General features: G+C 33.5%; 1 protein-coding gene across 5 annotated transcripts in view; it reads right to left on the reverse strand.

Annotated features, from left to right (window-relative positions):
* CCDC175 (coiled-coil domain containing 175) overlaps positions 1-18,968 on the reverse strand; it is a 120,562-nt gene that overhangs the window by 39,485 nt on the left and 62,109 nt on the right. For all 5 annotated transcript variants that reach the window (XM_031952671.1, XM_031952672.1, XM_031952668.1 and 2 more), the window contains one exon: positions 3,162-3,233. In XM_031952671.1, coding sequence (XP_031808531.1) covers positions 3,162-3,233 — 72 coding nt within the window. The remainder of the gene's footprint in view (positions 1-3,161; positions 3,234-18,968) is intronic.

Here is an 18,968-nt window from a genome sequence, read left to right on the forward strand (position 1 = left end):
AATATATATAGGAGCTACCATAACCTCTTTGCTGACTGTTGTTGGCAGGATCAAATGGAAATCTCTGAAGTTACCCAAATCATATCATAAAGTTAAAATCAAATGAACCAGGTTCTTTGAGAGGCCAAAGTTACTTCATCCTTAATGATAAAGAGGAAGGAGTCCAGAGTACTTTACCACATCACATCCCCTTATAAAAAGCTTGTGTAATTAGTGAGAAAGGTGATGATGTCTGGTGATTTATAATAGGCTATAAGGATCTAAACAAAATTGTTATGTCTATCACTGTGATTCCTCCTTACCTAATCAATGTGATGGACTATGTTGTTTTGGCCCCAGGTGAATTCTCAGAGGTTATTGGTCTCACCAGTGACATTTTTATCTTTCTGTGTCTGAGAATAGTCAGAAGAACTTTACTATTATATGGAATAGACAGTCCAATATATGCCTTTATCATCCTTCTCCAGGACCACATGAACTCTTTCATTTTGCCACATTCTAATGGGCAGAGAAATGAAAAAGATCCCATTCCTGAGGATACTGATATTTACAATTGATAGCATGAGATTTATTGTATCAGATGACATCATAGTGGCATAGATTCTTGTAATATTCCTCTTTAAAATATAATGTTCTCTGGGAGAAGGTTTCTTGGGTGGCTTCTGGAGGCACCCTTCATTTCAGATTCAGTAATCACCCCAATGCAGCCAGGAGTTAAAGTCCAAATCCTTTATTGTCTCCTTCAAAATATTCTCTCTTTCACTTGGGACTCGACTAGTTTTTCTTAGAGGCCTTCTGTAGTCTTGCTTCCGAGAGCGTAGGCTGCCTTCTCTGGCTTGTGAATCTCCTTGACTGAATCCTGGCTAAGGGCCAGAGCTTCTTGTGGCTTCTGTTCTAATGGGCTTGTCCTTTAGTGAGTTTGTCCTCCTCGCCTGAAAGCTTCTTCCTTATATGCTGCACACTGAGTACATACCAATCGTTATATCATTAGGAAACCATTATTTGTTGTAGGATTAAATCAATCCTAAACTAGATTTAACCACTGTCTCTTCCATTCCACTTAGTACCTTGTTTCAAGTTCTGGCCCATAACATCTCCTTGTAGGATCAGATCAATCATACTGAACCATGATAAATTAGGTAATTATTGTTTCTGTCAATTCCACTATCTTAGTACTTTGTAAGAATCCTAACAGATTCTAGAATAGCTAGTGGCCCAGATGAGAAGCAAAAGATGGGAAGGAGAACTATGCTATGAAACCCCAAAGTCTGCTCAGTCAAGTCTTGGGGAACTTCTCTGCACTCTCCATTGGGTAATGAATGAATAAAAAAGTGTATTTCACACTTACTATGTACAAATTACTTTACTATGCACTGGGGATAGAAATAGAAAATAAAACAATAACTGCCTTTAAAGGAGCTCATGTCAAAATAGGCTTATTTAGTACATATAGGGAGAACCCAAATGATTCTGGATGTAACCCAAAATAATTGAGTTATGTTCACCAGCACAGCAAGTAGTGATGGTAGATATCAACAACCACATAGAAGACCGTTGCAGGTAGCAAGAAAGCTTTCCCAATGATTTTAAACAATGGATCTTCTCTTTACCATTGTGAACTGATTGTACAAACACTTTTATTTGACAGAACAAAATGCCACCAAACCTTTTTTTTGCAGCAAATTGTTTCCCATCCATTTATGATAATTTGATTTTTTTTTTTAGGGAGAGATAAAGCAAATAATTCTAATCAATGACCCTCCGATCATAAACATCAGCTGAAATATAATAGAAGGATATATATCCTCACCAAAGATAAATATTCTATATGATACTCTTTTGTGAGAGGTTTCTTTTTTGCCCTTCTATTCTCTCTTTTAAAAAATAGCATTTTATTTTTCCAAATACATGCAAAGATAGTTTTCAACACTTACCTTTACAAGGTAAAACCTTGTATTCCAAATTTTTCTCCCTTTCCCTCCCTTCCCTCTAAGACACTGAGTAATTCTACATAGGTTAAACATGTCTTACTCTTCTACTCTCAACCAAAACCTCTCCTTCATGTCAAATATTCCTAATTCTTCTACTAGATAATCTTAATGGCTTCCTTTTCAGTTCCCTCAATATAGTAGCTGTTTTATTCTATGCACATCCTAGGTTTTCAATATTTCTTAAAATATAATCTATTGAATAAAACAAAATATTCTAATTGTGATCTGTTTGCATTAGGGTACAAGAAAAATGTCAAAAGCCTTTATTCAATTTTCCACAATTAAGATTAAGATGACAATTAGCATTTTTAGTCACCAGATCATAATATAAATGCATATTGAATTTTTTTTATTTTTTATTTAATAGCCTTTTATTTACAGGTTATATGCATGGGTAACTTTACAGCATTAACAATTGCCAAACCTCTTGTTCCAATTTTTCACCTCTTATCCTCTACCCTCTCCCCCAGATGGCAGGATGACTAGTAGATGTTAAATATATTAAAATATAAATTAGATACACAATAAGTATACATGACCAAACTGTTATTTATGCATATTGAATTTATAGATCTTTTTCATGAGAACTTTTGTCATTATGGCTTTCTTATCTTGCCCTTGTACAGTTCTTTTTAAATGTTGTAGGACTTTACATTTATCCCAATTAAATTTCATCTTCTTAGAGTTGTTATTCTATTGAGATCTTTTTGAATTCCAATTCTGACAACAAATGGTTTAACTAAATCTTCTAGCTTTGTGTTATCTTCAAATTTGAGAAGCATGTCACTTATGATTTCATATAAGTCATTGACAAAAAGTTGAAGAGCACTAAAGAATGATCTCTGAATTCTTTCACTATGGCTACTGACATTCACATGTTAATATAATTTTCTTGATATTATAGAAATATTCCATAAATGTACATGTTTTAATTAAGTACTTCTTAATATTCTTTATTTAATCACTTTACATCTGACAATCCTAGTTCTTTTACATGGAGACAAAAAAGTTTAAAGCTAAACAGAATTTCATTTTGTAAAGTTGGTCATTTTGAACTACAATAATCAATAAGTGATTCTGTTATCTCCTCTGGAGTTATACAAATTGCTGTGTCCTTATCAAATATTTCTAACTTACATTTTACAAAATAAATTTTAAACATAAACTTACCTTTTTTGGCTTTCTGACATCCAATTTCCTTTCAGAAATGCTATTTGTTTACGATAGGATTCTATTGTTGTTCTGAAATAAAATACAATATTTTAAAATTTAATAATAAATGTATATTGATTTTATGCACAATATAAAATATTTGACTCTGAAGAAATTTCTTTTCCACTTGGGAGCCAATCAGAGTCAAGATGGTGGAGTGAAGGAGAGGACTCACTTGAGTTCTCCCCCAAATCCCTCCAAATACCTTTAAATGATGACTCTAAACAAATTTTAAAGCATCAGAATCCACAAAAAGATGAAGTGGAACAATTTTCTAGCTGAAGGCAGCTTGGAAGGTTGGTAGGGTCTGAAGCCACAGTGCCAGCACAGCCCAGGCCCCAGTAAATCAGGAGCAGGATGTGGGTCCTCTAAATTGGTGGCAGTAGAAATGATGTCCAGAGCTCTCAGCCCACAGAAGCCAATGACAACTCAGCAGGAAAGATTTGGTGTACTAGGATGTATGAAGGAGGCCCAGTCCAGGATTGGGTTTTGGGAGTCACTGAATCAACAGTGGCAGCAACACTATGGTAGGAGCAGTGTCAGTGATAGACAGCAGCGGTTCCAGAGATCTCAGTCCACAGATCCAGACAACTGATCAGAGGGAGGTCGTATGGGCCTCTTTGCAGGCATTGTGGCAGGACTTTGTTGCTTTGCCCATACTTTCATCTGGGTAACTGTGTTGGTTTATAGTACAGGTCCCTAGAAGGATCTCTGAAAACAGCTGCACAAAACCTTTGAAGCATGGAGCATTATGTCCTTCACACTGGAAACAGAGCCTTACTTTACCCAAAATTTTAAAACGAAGCAATAGGTTGGGGAAATGAGCAAAAAACAGAAAAAGATTGTGATCATAAAAAGCTACTATGCTGACAAGGAAGACCAAAATACATACTCAGAAGATGATAACAAAGTCAAAACTCCTACATCCAACATCTCCAAGAAAAATAAAAATTTGTCTCAGGTCATGGAGGAGCTCAAAAAGAATTTCGAAAATAAAGTAAGAGAGATAGAGGAAAAGTTAGGAAGAGAAACAAGAAAGCTCATTGAGGAAAATAATTCCTTAAATATTAGAACTGAGAAAATGGAAGCTAATGACTTTATGAGAAATCAAAAGAAAGAAAAGAAAATCAAAAGAATGAAAAAACCCAGTTAGAATGAAAACGACAAAACTTAAAAAACAAGTAAAGAATTTGCTCACAACTTAATACAATGATAACAATAACATTTTATATTTAACATCTGATATTTTGAACTGAATGTTCCTAAGCATACCAAATAAAGTATGTTTAGAATAAAACTCATTATCATTTTCTTAAAAGCCATCTCTCTCCTTAACCTGTTTCTAATCATTTAAGTCCTCAACATTGGGGTCATCTTTGTTGTATCACTCTCACTCATGCCACATAACCATTTGCTTGCCAAGTCTTCTTAATTCTACCTCTAATAAAATCTCACATTTATTTTCTCTAACTACAACTATCCTAATGCAGGTCCTTATTGCTTATGCTATACCTCTTTTGTTCATTTTTGTTTTCAGTTGTATCTGACTCTTTGGAACTCAATCTGGGGTTTTCTTGGCAAAGACACTGGAGTGGCTTGCTATTTTCTTCTCCAGCTCATTTTACAGACAGGAAAATTGAGGCAAACAGGGTTAAGTCATTTGCCTGGGTTCCCATAGCTTGTAAGTTAGGAAGATGTTTTCCTAACTTCAGGCCCAGTCCTCTATCTACTGTAATGCCCTGTAATAATCTTATAATTGATCTCTCTGATTTTGCTGTCTCTCCCCTCTCCAAACTATTCTCCACAAAGCTGCAAAACATATCCCTAAAATACTTTAAACCCTTCTCAATAAACTCCAGGGATTTTTATTTTCTATGGATAAATATACATTTTTTAAAAATCTGGCTTTTGAAGTTCTTCAAAAATTTTTAAGACTTTTAAGGTATAGTATAAATTATTTCCCATCACTCATCCTACAGTCCAGATAAAACTGGCCTTCTTGTTTTTTCTTAACAAATTTGGAAATCCAGAAAAGAGTTGACATCCAGGGGCCAAGATGGTGGGAAAGCAATGAATTTCTGTAACCTTTCAATAATCATCTCTAGGCAATCATAAAATAGCACCCTAAGCCAGAATCTGGAGCAGCAGAACCAACAAGGAGACAATAAAGAGAAAACAATCCTTTACTCCAGAAAACTTAAGAGGATCCAGAGGAGAGGTCCATCTTACTCAGGTAAGAGTGGGAAGCAGCAGTCCAAGACAGGATAATACTCCTTCCACCCAAGGAGAAGAACTCAAATTTTTAAAAAGGGAAAAGTCTCTTTCCCTCCCCCTCTCATCAAAAAAAAAAAAAAAAAAAAAGAGAGAGAGAGAGAGAAATGAGTCAAAAAAGAACAAAAAAAATATCTGACCATAGAAAGCTATTATGGTGACAGGGAGCACATAAACTCAGAAATGAATAATAATGCCCAAACACTTATGAGCAAAATTTTCCCCATAAATTCCAAAAAAGAAAAATGGGAAGTGATCTCAAGCCTAGAAAGAACTCATGGAAGAGCTCAAAAAGGAGCTTAAAAATCATATAAAAGAGATAGAAGAAAGATTGGGAAAACAACTGAATGATGCAAGAGAATTACTTAATTGCTTTAAAAGTAGATGGAAGAAGAGGTACAAAAATTCAGTGAAGAAAATAACTCCTTAAAGAATACAATTTGCCAAATAGAAAAGAAAATACAAAACCTAATCAAAGAATACAACTTTAAAACTTACAAGTGGAAGCTAACAACTGTATGATTACACAGGATCTGACAGAAGCAACATTAAAGAACCAGAGGTTGTGGAACATACTATTATGGAAGATAAAGGAACTAAAACTCATCCAAAGATCAACTACCTGATGAAATTAAGCATAATATTTCAAGGGGAAAAATTAATTTGATGAAATAGAAAGATTTCAAGCTTTCATAAAGTAAATAAAAAACTTGACCTCTGATATCAAGACTTAAGAGAATCATAAACAGGGAAAAAGGGATTCAAAGGAGCTAAACTGTTTGCATCTGTACATGGGAAAATGATCCTGGTAATTCTTTAAAAATGTTATCATCAATCGTATAGCTAGAAGAAATACACACAGGCAAAGGGTGTGTGTATAAGGTAAATTTGAGGGAATGACAAAAAAAATTGTGATGAGAAAGAGGATTACACTGGGTATCAAAGGAAGGGAGATGTAGAATGTGATCAATTATTTTACATAAAGAACCACAAAAGCCCTCTTACTGTGGAGGAAAAGAGTGGATAGTGGGCAATGAGCATAATTTCAACCTTATTCTCATTGGTATTGACTCAAAGAAGGAATAATATACACAATCAATTGAAAATAGAAACCTGTCTTTCCTGACAGGGAAGTAAGAGGGAAAGAAATTAAGTAAAAATGAGGAGAGACTGGTAAAAGGGAGAGCAGATAAGAGGAGGTGGTAGACAGAAGCAAAATACTGGTGGAAAAAAGAGAGAATGAAAAGAATAAGGGTATAAACAGGAGAAAGAATAGGATAAAGGGAAATACATAGCTAGTAATCATAACTGTGAATGTAAAACAGATGAACCCTACCATAAAATATAAGACGATAGCTGAGTGGTTCAAAAAATAGAATCCCACCATATGTTGTTTACAAGAAACACACTTAAAGTAGAGAGATACCCTCAGAGTAAAGGTAAGGGTTTGAAGAAGAAGCTATTATGGTTCAGCTAAAATAAAAAAAAAAATGCAGGAGTAGCAATCCTGATCTCAGAAATGCAAAAGCAAAAATAGACCTAATTAAACGAGATTAAGGAAACTACATCTTGCTGAAAAGGTACCATAGACAATGAAGAAATATATCATTACTTAAAATATATGCACCAAGTGGCATAGCATCAAAATTCTTATTGAAGAAATTAAATGAACTACAGGAAGAAATAGACAGCAAAACTATACTAGTGGGGGATCTCAACTGCCCCCTCTCAAAACTCAATAAATTCAACCAAAAATAAACAAGAAGGAAATAGAATATAGAAAAGTTAGATATTACAGAAAAGAATATGCCTTTAAATAGCACATGACATTTAGACAAAAATACACCATATAATAGGGCATAAAACCCTCAAAATCAAATGGAAGAAGGCAGAAATATTACATATATTCTTCTTAGATCATAATGCAATAAAAATACATTCAAAAAGAGCAGCAGAAAGATAGATTAAAAGTTAATGGGAAATAAGATAATCTGATCCTAAAGAATAAATACATTCAAAAAGAGCAGCAGAAAGATAGATTAAAAGTTAATGGGAAACAAAATAATCTGATCCTAAAGAATAAATGGGTCAAGCAACAAATCAAATTCAAATTCCACCAAACTGGAAATCCTAAAAATCAAAAATAACTTAATAAAATTGAAAGTAAGAAGCAACAACAAACAAAATATTGAGCTAATAAATAAGTCTAGAAGCTAGTTTTATGGGAAAATAATCCAATAAGATAGAAAAGCCATTGGTTAAATTAAGAAAAAGAAAGAAGAAAACCAAATGTCCAGTATCAAAAATGAAGGATGAAATCATCACCAATGAAGAAGAAATTAATCATTGGAAAATATTTTGCCCAATTATATGCCAAAATATCTGACAGTCTGAGCAAAATAACAAATCAAGAATGCCTAAATAACCCCATTAGAAAAAGAAACTGGACTTCCAGCCAAGATGGCAGAGAGGACACACACATCTACTTAATCTCCGTCTTTGCCCTCAGAATTTATTTCATGACAAGGCCTCAGAATTATTGCTTGACCGAAACCCCCCCCCCCCCCCAAATAATTACCAACAGAAGATATGCTGAAATTCGCCAGAATTTCTGTTTTTGCTTGTGGGTGGGATGGTTAGATCGGGCACAGACTGAAAGCAGGCAGGCAGAGGCAGCACAACAGACAGTGAGAGTACAGAGCTGACTGAGGGTGGGGTGGGGTGGGGTGTGATCTCAGCCATCTCTATGGGGAGATCTTTACCACAGTGTGGATACATTGCCCTGGCAGCAAGCCAGTAGATCAGTAGAGTAGTTGTAAACACAAGAGGTAAAGAATATAACCCTGAAAAGCTAGGGTCCCTGGGGACCTGGCCACACCCACCTGGAGTATCTCAGCACACTCTCAGAGTCTTAGAATCTCAAAGCGCAGACACAGTGAAGTCATTGCTGTCCTGCTAGTGCCTCACTGCTGCCCCCCCAAGTCTGTAGACGAAGCTTGGTAATACCATCCAATCCCCCTTTCTCCAAAAGCAGACTGCATTTGTTTTTTTGCTAGTTCGTTGTCTTTGATTCTTTGACAAAATGAGCAAAAAATTAAAACAGATTCTAACTATTGATAGCTTCTATGTGGATAGAGAGCAGACCTTAAACCCTGAGGAAACTAAAAACAGACTGTCTCCAGATGAATCCCCAAAGGGGGATGTGATTTGGTCCTCAACACACAAGACTCTCATAGAAGAAATTAAAAAGGCTCTCACAAGAGAGCTAGAAGAAAAATGGGAAAAAGAAAGGGAAGCTTGGCAAGAGACTCTGAATAAATCCCCTCACTCATTTAAAGATAGAGGGGATAAAGAAATCAAATGCTTGAAAAATAGAATTACTGAATTGGAAAAAGAAAATAGCTCTCTAAAAAATAAAATTGGCAAAATGGGAAAAAAATTCCATAGAACAAAACAGCTCACTTAAAAACTCAATTGGACAGTTAGACAAAGATATAAAAAAGTGAGTGAAGAAAATAATTCATTGAAAATCAGAATTGAACAAATGGAATTGAATGACTCAAGGAGACACCAAGAATCAGTCAAGCAAAACCAAAAAAACGAAACAATGGAAAAAAATGTCAAATACCTTCTTGGGAAAACAACAGACTTGGAAAATAGATCTAAGAGAGACAATCTGAGGACTATTGGACTCCCTGAAAAATATGATGAAAAAAAAGAGCCTAGATACTATTTTCCAGGAAATTATCAAAAAGAACTGCCCAGATGTTATAGAAACAGAGGGTAAAATAGACATTGACAGAATTCATCGATCACCTACCTAAAGGGACCCTAAAATCAAAACTCCAAGAAATATAGTGGCTAAATTCCAGAACTATCAAACCAAGGAAAAAATATTATAAACTGCTAGAAAAAAATCAATTCAAATATAGAGGAGCCACAATAAGGATTACCCAGGATCTAGCAGCAACCACATTAAAGGATTGAAGGGCCTGAAATCTGATATTCTGAAAGGCTAAGGAACTTGTTATAAAACCAAAAATAACTTACCCAGACAAAATGAACATTTTTTCCAGGGAAGAAGATGGACATTTAACAAAATAAGTGAATTTCATCTATTTCTGATGAAAAAACCAGAACTAAACAAAAAGTTTGATCTCCAAATATAGAACTCAAGAGAAACCTAAAAAGGCAAAAAATCTTGGGAACTATATTTCTGCTATAAAGATATATAAAGAACACATGTATAATTTGTTCTAGAAACTAGCGGTGGAAAGGAAATTGTACTAGAAAAAGGGTAAAGTTAGGGGCATTACATCTCACAAAGAGGCAAAGGAAACCTATTATATCTGAGAGAAAGAGTGGAAAGGGATGAACATAATGTATATCTTACGTGCATCAGAATTGGCTTAAAAAGAAAAATATTAGCCATATTTGATTTATGATGAAACTTCTTCCATCTTATTGAAAAGTGAGAGGGGAAAAGTGAAAAGGGGAAGAGTAAGCTAAGTGGAAGGGAATACAGAAATTGTGAGGAAAAGGGGTAAGATAGGAGGAGGAACTTTAGGGTGGGGGGAGGGATACTAAAAAGGGAGGCCTGTGAGAAGCAAGTGGTACTCACAAGTTTAATACTGGGGAGGGGGGTAAGGAGGAAGGAAAGGAGAAAAGCATAAGCAGGGGTTAACAAGATGGCAAGTAATACAGAATTGGTAGTTTTAACCATAAATGTGTATGGGGTAAATTCCCCCCAAAAGAAGAAGTGGTTAGCAGACTGGATTAAAAGCCAGAATCCTACAATATGTTGTTTACAGGAAACACACTTGAAGTGGTGTGATACATACAGATTAAAGGTAAAAAGTTGGAGCAGAATCTATTATGCTTCAGGTGAAGTCAAAAAAGCAGGGATAGCCATCCTGATCTGAGATCAAGCAAAAACAAAAATTGATCTAATTAAAAGAGATAAGGAAGGGCACTATATCTTGCTAAAGGGTAGAATAGATAATGAAGCAATATCAATATTAAACATATATGCACCAAGTGATGTAGCATCTAAATTCTTAAAAGAGAAATTAAGAGAGCTGAAAGAAGAAATAGAGAGCAAAACTTTAATAGTGGGAGATCTCAACCTTGCACTCTCAGAATTAGATAAATCAAATCACAAAATAAATAAGAAAGAAATCAAAGAGGTAAATAGAATACTAGAAAAGTTAGATATGATAGATCTTTGGAGAAAGCTAAATGGAGACAGAAAGGAGTACACTTTCTTATCAGCAGTTCATGGAACCTATACAAAAACTGACCATATATTAGGACATAAAAACCTCAAATTCAAATGCAGTAAGGCAGAAATAGTAACTGCATCCTTTTCAGACCATGATGCAATGAAAATTACCTTAAATAAAAAATCAGGGGGAAAATAGACCAAAAATAATTGGAAACTAAATAATCTCATATTAAAGAATGATTGGGTGAAACAGCAAATCATAAACATAACTTCACCCAAGAAAATGACAATAATGAGATGTCATACTAAAATGTGTGGGATGCAGCCAAAATGGTAATAAGGGGAAATTTTATATCTCTAGAGGCCTACTTGCATAAAATAGAGAAAGAGAAGTTCAATGAATTGGGCTTGCAACTAAAAATGCTAGAAAAGGAACAAATTAAAAATCTCTAGTCAAACACTAAACTTGAAATTCTAAAAATAAAAGGAGAGATTAATAAAATTGAAAGTTAAAAAAACTATTGAATTCATTAATAAAACTAAGAGTTATTTCTATGAAAAAACCAACAAAATAGATAAACTCTTAGTAAATCTGATTTAAAAAAGGAAAGAGGAAAATCAAATTGTTAATCTTAAAAATGAAAAAAATGAATGAGAATTCGCCACTAATGAAGAGGAAATTAGAGTAATAATTAGGAGTTACTTTGCCCAACTTTATGCCAATAAATTCGATAACTTAAATGAAATAGAAGAATACCTTCAAAAATATAGCTTGCCCAGATTAACAGAGGAAGAAGTAAATTGGTTAAACAGTCCCATCTTAGAAAAAGAAATAGAACAATCTATTAATCAACTCCCTAAGAAAAAATCCCCAGGATCAGATGGATTTACATATGAATTCTACCAAACATTTAAAGAACAATTAACTCTTTGCTATATAAACTATTTGAAAAATAGGGATTGAAGGAGTCCTACCAAACTCCTTTTATGACACAGACATGGTCCTGATACCTCTGTTGAAAACAGAGAAAGAAAATTATAGATTAATCTCCCTAATGAATATTGATGCTAAAATCTTAAATAAAAATTAGCAAAAAGATTATAGAAAATCATCCCCAGAATAATACACTATGACCAGGATTTTACCAGGCATGCAGGGCTGTTTCAAGATTAAGAAAACTATTAACATAATTGACTATATCAATAACCAAATTAACAAAAACCATATGATCATCTCAATAGATGCAAAAAAGGCATTTGATAAAATCCAACATTCATTCCTAATAAAAAACACTTTTGAGAGTATAGGAATAAATGGAGTTTTCCTTAAAATAGTCAGGAGCATATATTTAAAAGTGTCAGTAGGCATCATATGTAATGGGGATAAGCTGGAACCTTTCCCAGTAAGATCAGGAGTGAAATAAGGTTGCCCACTATCACCATTATTATTCAATATTGTATTAGAAACGCTAGCCTTGGCAATAAGAGTTGAGAAAGAGATTAAAGGAATTAGAGTAGGTAATGAGGAAACCAAATTATCACTCTTTGCAGATGATACAATGGTATATTTAGAGAACCCCAGAGATTCTATTAAAAAGCTATTAGAAATAATTCATAACTTTAGCAAAGTTGCAGGATACAAAATAAATCCACATAAATCTTCAGCATTTTTATACATCACCAACAAAATCCAATAGCAAGAGATACAAACAGAAATTTCATTCAAAACAAAATAATAGCATAAAATATTTATGAATCTGTTTACCAAAGGAAAGTCAGGAATTATATGAGCAAAATTACAAAACACTTTTCACACAAATAAAGTCAAATGTAAATAATTGGAAAAATATTAAGTGCTCTTGGATAGACCAAGCGAATATAATAAAGATGACAATACTCCCTAAATTAATCTATTTATTTAGTGCTATATCAATCAGACTCCCAAGAAACTATTTTAATGACCTAGAAAAAATAACAAAATTCATATTGAAGAACAAAAGATTGAGAATTTCAAGAGAATTAATGAAAAAAAAATCAAATGAAGGTGGCCTAGCTATACCTGATCTAAAACTATATTATAAAGCAGCAGTTGCTAAAACCATTTGGTATTGGCTAAGAAATAGATTAGTTAGTTGATCACTGGAATAGGTTAGGTTCACAGGACAAAATAGTCAATAACTATAGCAGTCTAGTGTTTGACAAACCCAAAGATCCCAACTTTTGGGATAAAAATTCACTATTTGACAAAAACTTTTGGGAAAACTAGAAATTAGTATTGCAGAAATTAAGCATGGACCCACACTTACCCCCATACACCAAGATAAGATCAAAATGGGCCCATGATTTAGGCATAAAGAAACGAGATCATAAATAAATTAGAGGAACATAGGACAGTTTATCTCCCAGACCTGTGGAGGAGGAAGGAATTTATGACTAAAGAAGAACTAGAGATCATTACTGATCACAAAATAGAAAATTTTGATTATATCAAATTGAAAAGTTTTTGTACAAACAAAAATAATGCAGACAAGATTAGAAGGGAAACAATTACCTGGGAAAACATTTTTACAGTCAAAGGTTCTGATAAAGGCCTCATTTCCAAAATATATAGAGAATTGATTTCTAATTTATAAGAAATCAAGCCATTCTTCAATTGATAAATGGTCAAAGGATATGAACAGACAATTTTCAGATGATGAAATTGAAACTGTTTCCACTTATATGTAAGAGTGTTCCAAATCACTATTGATCAGAGAAATGCAAATTAAGACAACTCTGAGATACCACTACGCACCTGTCAGATTGGCTAAAATGACAGGAAAAAATAATGACGAATGTTGGAGGGGATGCAGGAAAACTGGGACACTGATGTATTGTTGGTGGAGTTTTGAATGAATCCAACCATTATGGAAAGCAATTTGGAATTATGCCCCAAAAGTTATCAAACTGTGCATACCCCTTAATCCAGCAGTGTTACTACTGGGGCTTATATCCCAAAGAGATACTAAAGAAGGGAAAGGGACCTGTATGTGCCAAAATGTTTGTGGCAGTACTCTTTGTAGTGGCTAGAAACTGGAAAATGAATGGATGCCCATCAATTGGAAAATGGCTGGGTAAATTGTGGTATATGAATGTTATGGAATATTATTGTTCTGTAAGAAATGACCAGCAGGATGAATACAGAGAGGCTTGGAAAGACTTACATGAACTGATGCTGAGTGAAATGAGCAGAACCAGGAGATCCTTATATACTTCAACAGCAATACTGTATGAGGATGTATTCTGATGGAAGTGGATATCTTCAACAAAGAGAAGATCTAATTCAGTTCCAAATGCTCAATGATGGACAAAATTAGCTACACTCAGAGAAGGAACACTAGGAATAAGTGTAAACTGTTTGTATTTCTGTTTTGTTAATCCAATTCTTCCTGTGCAACAAGAGAACTGTTCGGTTCTTCATACATATATTGTATCTAGGATATACTATAATATATTTAACATGTATAAGACTGCCTGCCATCTAGGGGAGGGAGTGGAGCGAGAGAAGGGAAAAATCGGAACAGAAGTGAGTGAAAGGGATAATGTTGTAAAAAAATTACCCATGCATATGTACTGTCAATAAAAGTTATAATAAAAAATAAAGAAAAAGAAACTGAATAAGCCATCAATGTGGTACTCCCTAGGGAAAATCCCCAAAGTCAGATGGGTTCACCAATTCTACCAAACATTTGAGTAACAATTCTAATACTAAAAAAATTATTTGGAAAAACAGGCGAAACAGAAGCTCCACCAAACTCTTTTTATGACACAAACATGATGCTGAAATCCAAACCAGGAAGAGCAAAAGCAGACAAATAAAATTAACAATATTAATGAAAAACTTTAGAACAAAATACTAGCAAAGCAATTACAACAATGTGTTACAAGTATTACCACTATAATCAGGTGGGATTTACACCAGGAATGCAAGGTTGGTTCAATATCAGGAAAACCAATCAATATAATTGAACATATCAAAAAGAAAATCAACAGAAATCATATGATTATTTCTATAGATGCTGACAAAATAACGTACCTATTCCTCACTGTAGTGAGCATAAGAATAAAGAGAACATTTTAAAAAATTTATGTAAAACCAAATCATTTTAGGTTTTAAATAATCATTTAAATGATTGTTTAAAACATTATACATAATTATATATAAACATTATATATAATATATAATTACATATATTATATATAATATAATGTTTTAAACATTATATTACATCTATAATTGTTGATTGTACAATTATATCAAGAAACATTATATGTAATGAGGATAAGGTAAAACCCTTCCTAATAAGATCGAGGTGAAGCAAGAATGCCCATTATCATCACTATTATTCAGTACTGTATTAGAAATGTTAACTGTGGCAATAAGAGAAGAAAAAGGAATTAGAATAGGCCATGAGGAAACAAAATTGGCAGATGATATGATGATATACCTAAAGAACCCTAGAATATTAATTTTAAAATTACTTAAAATAATGAATAACTTTAACAAATTTGTGGGATGTAATATGAACCCTAAACTTACATAAATCATAAGCATTTTTATATGGCCCACAAAGCCTACTGGCAGCAAGGGATAAAAAGAGAAATTCCATTTGAAATAACCATAAACAGTACAAAATATTTGAGAGTTTACCTGACAAGATAAACCCAGGAACTATATGAACACAATTAAAAAACACTTTTTAAAGAAATAAAGTCAGATCTAAACAATTGGAAAAATATTAATTGTTTATTGTTGAGCCAAGCCAAAATAATAAAAATGACAATTCTGCCTAAACTAGCATACTCACTCAGTGTCATACCCATCAAATTACCAAAAAAAAAAAAAAAAATCTGATTGTGATGGAAAAAAAATACAATAAAATTCAACTTTAAGAACAAAGGTTAAGAATATCAAGGGAATTAATGGAAAAAAAATACCAAATAAGGTGGTCTAGCAATACCATATCTTAAACTCTATCATATAACTTAGTAATAATCAAAACTATCTGGTACTGGCTAAGAAATAGAGTGGTACATCAATGGAATAGACTTGGTACACAAGATACAATAGTCAATGATAAAATAACCTAGTGTTTGATAAAGCCAAGACCCCAGATTTGGGGAGAGGAACTCATCATTTGGCAAAAACTGGGAAAACTGGGAAAAACAGGACACAAACTAGATCAACATTTCACACTGCATACCAAGATAAGGTTGAAAGGGGTGCATGATTTAGCCATTAAAAAGTACCATAAACAAATTAGAAGAACAAAGAATAGTCTACCTGTTATATGTATGGGAAGGGGAAGAATTTATGATGAAGCAAGAGAGAGCATTACACAATGGAAAAGAGCTAATAATTTTGATCATATTAAATTAAAAGACTTTTATACAAACAGAAACAATATAATCAAGATTAGAAGGAAAGCAGAAAGCTGGGAAACAATTTTTGTAGCAAACATCTCTGATAATAAAAAGACTTCATTTTTCAAATATATAGAGGACTAAGAAGAAATTTGGAAGAATACAAGCCATCCCCCAATTGATAAATGGTCAAAGGATACAGACAATCTTCAGATGAAGAAATCAAAGCAATCTATAGGCATATGAAAAAGTTCTACAAACCACTTTTGATTAGAGAAATGCAAATTAAAGTAACTCTAAGATACCATCTCAAACCTACCAGATTTGCACTATTAGTGGAGTTGTGCCCTGATTCAATCATTCTGGAGAAGAATCTGGAACTACTCCCAAATGGCTATAAAACTCACTATTAGGTCTGTATCCCAAGACATAAAAAGGGGAAAAATCTACATATTCGTAAAATATTTATAGCAGCCTTTTTTTTTTTTTTTTTTTTTTTTTTTTTTGCAGTGCCAAAATGTTGGAAATTGAGGGGATATTTTCATCAATTGGAGAATGCTGAACAAGCTGGAATATATGAACTGACCTATTGCAACAAGAAAGACTTGTACAAACTGTTATAAAATGAAATGAACAAGTGGGATGGTTAACTATGAATGATTCAACTCTTCTCAGCAACACAAGGATCTAAGATAAGTGCAAACAAATAAAATAAAATAAAACAAAATACTATTCATAACCAGATAAAGAACTGATTAAATGATTTGGAATGCAGATCAAAGGATATTTTTTTCACTAACCTTTTGATTTGTTTGTTCTTTCACAAATATGACTAATTTGGAAATATGTTTTACATGATAACTCTTATATAAATTATATCAAATTGCCTACTGTCTTTAGAAGAGAAGAGGGGAGGGAGGGAGAAAAATTGGAACTAAAAATCTCATAAAAATGAATGTTAAAATTTTTCTTGCCATGCAACTGGGGAAAATTTAAAAAATTTGGAAATTCATTTCCAGCATTGGAAGTCCTCCATACAAAGAATATACTTCTTCCTCATTTCCCCCCTTAAATCTTTAGTTTTCTTCCAAGTTTAGCTTCAGTCCTAGTCCTATAAGTGATCTTTCCTGAGCATCCAGCTACTTTGACCTCCTATTTAAAATTACCTTTTTCCTTTTACTTTACATGTATTTTATACTTTCACTTATCTATATACATGTCTCTCATGTAGGATATATAAACTCCTTAAGAATAATTTTTTGTATTTGTTTCCCAAAGTCAGTTTTTACCTGACACATAGTAAATGTTCATTCAATGCTTATGGATTGATAGAAGTCTTCCCAGAAGTACATTTTGAATAGGTTGATATACGTGGTTAAGAAACAGAGGAAAGCTATATCAGGTGGAAGAATATAACGCATAAGGATATAGAAACAAATTGAAACAAATAATATAAGATTGAAAATTTAACAAGTAGAAAGCTAATGAGCAATGAAATTAGGAGATTCAAAATGAAAATTATTGGCAGATCTTGAATTCTGGGGCAAGTATATGCTTGACACTAAAAAAATAGAAAAATAATGGGTTATGAAATTGGATACAATCTTATTTTTTAAATGGAAGATTAGAAATCAGCAAATATGGCAAAATAGGAAGAAGTGGTACAGTGTAATTTCCCTAACAACTACTCTAACAAAGATTTGGGAAGAACTACAGACCAAGATCCAAGATCCAAACAGAAACCACAGTGACTCATTTCTTTTTTTCATGCCAAGATCAGGAATTTAGCCCACTTGTGAATGAACATGGTAGGAAATGTGGAATAGGAATGGGCCAGTATTGCAGACTCAACCTTTGAGCTACAAACAGAGCCATATGTTCTGACTCAAGGGAATCATCATGGCGCATGATGCTGGGACTTAGAACTGGGCTAGGTTAGCTGTGGAAGATCTGAAATTTTCTGGTTTCATAGTAGGATTTAAGGCTTAGGGTCTAAAGGGAGGAGGATGAGCATTATTTGCAGCTTAAATTCATCAATTTTGGCTCAAAGAGGAAATAACAATCATTCAGTTAGGTATAGAAATTGATCTTACATATATAAAAAAGTAGGAGGATAAAGGGGCAAGCAAAGGGAGAGGCTAGATAGAAGGAGAACAGAAACACTAGGAAAAATAGTAAGAAAAGGAAGAAGGTGTGATAGAAGGGGGCGGGTAGAAGGTGGGATGGGTTAGAAACAAAATACTACTACTGAGGGACAGGGTGGAAAGACAGAACAAAAGTATAGGTAGAGGAAAAAAATAGGATGGAGGGAAATGCAGAGCTGTTAATCATAACTGTGAATGTGAATAGGATGAACTCTTCCATAAAACGGAAGTGAAGAGCAGAGTGCTTTAAAAAACAGAATCCTACAATAAGTTGTTTACAAGAAACACATTTGAAAAGAGATAGATACATCCAGAGTAAGGATAAAAGGCTAAAGCAGCATTTGTTATACTTCAGCTGAAGCAAGAAAAAATGGTAGTAGGCAATTCTGATCTCAGATAAAGCAAAAGTGAAAGGCAATCTAATTAAAAGGATAAGGAAGGAAGTTACATCTTCTTAAAGAGTACCATAGACAATGATGTAATATCGACATTAAATATATATGCACCAAGTGGTAGAGCATGCCTCAAAGTCTCCCTCTCAGAATTAGATAAATTCAGCTACCAAATAAATAAGAAAGAAACTAAGGAAGTTAGTAGTATCCTAGAAAACTTAAGACATGATAGATCTCTGGGGAAAATTGAATAGAGACAATTTTTCTCAGCAGTACAAGGCATCCACACAAAAACTGCATAAAAATCTCAAATCAAATGCAGAAAGGCAGA

The sequence above is a fragment of the Sarcophilus harrisii genome, chromosome 2 (assembly GCF_902635505.1).
Source record: "Sarcophilus harrisii chromosome 2, mSarHar1.11, whole genome shotgun sequence".
In the NCBI taxonomy this organism is placed as follows: domain Eukaryota; kingdom Metazoa; phylum Chordata; class Mammalia; order Dasyuromorphia; family Dasyuridae; genus Sarcophilus; species Sarcophilus harrisii.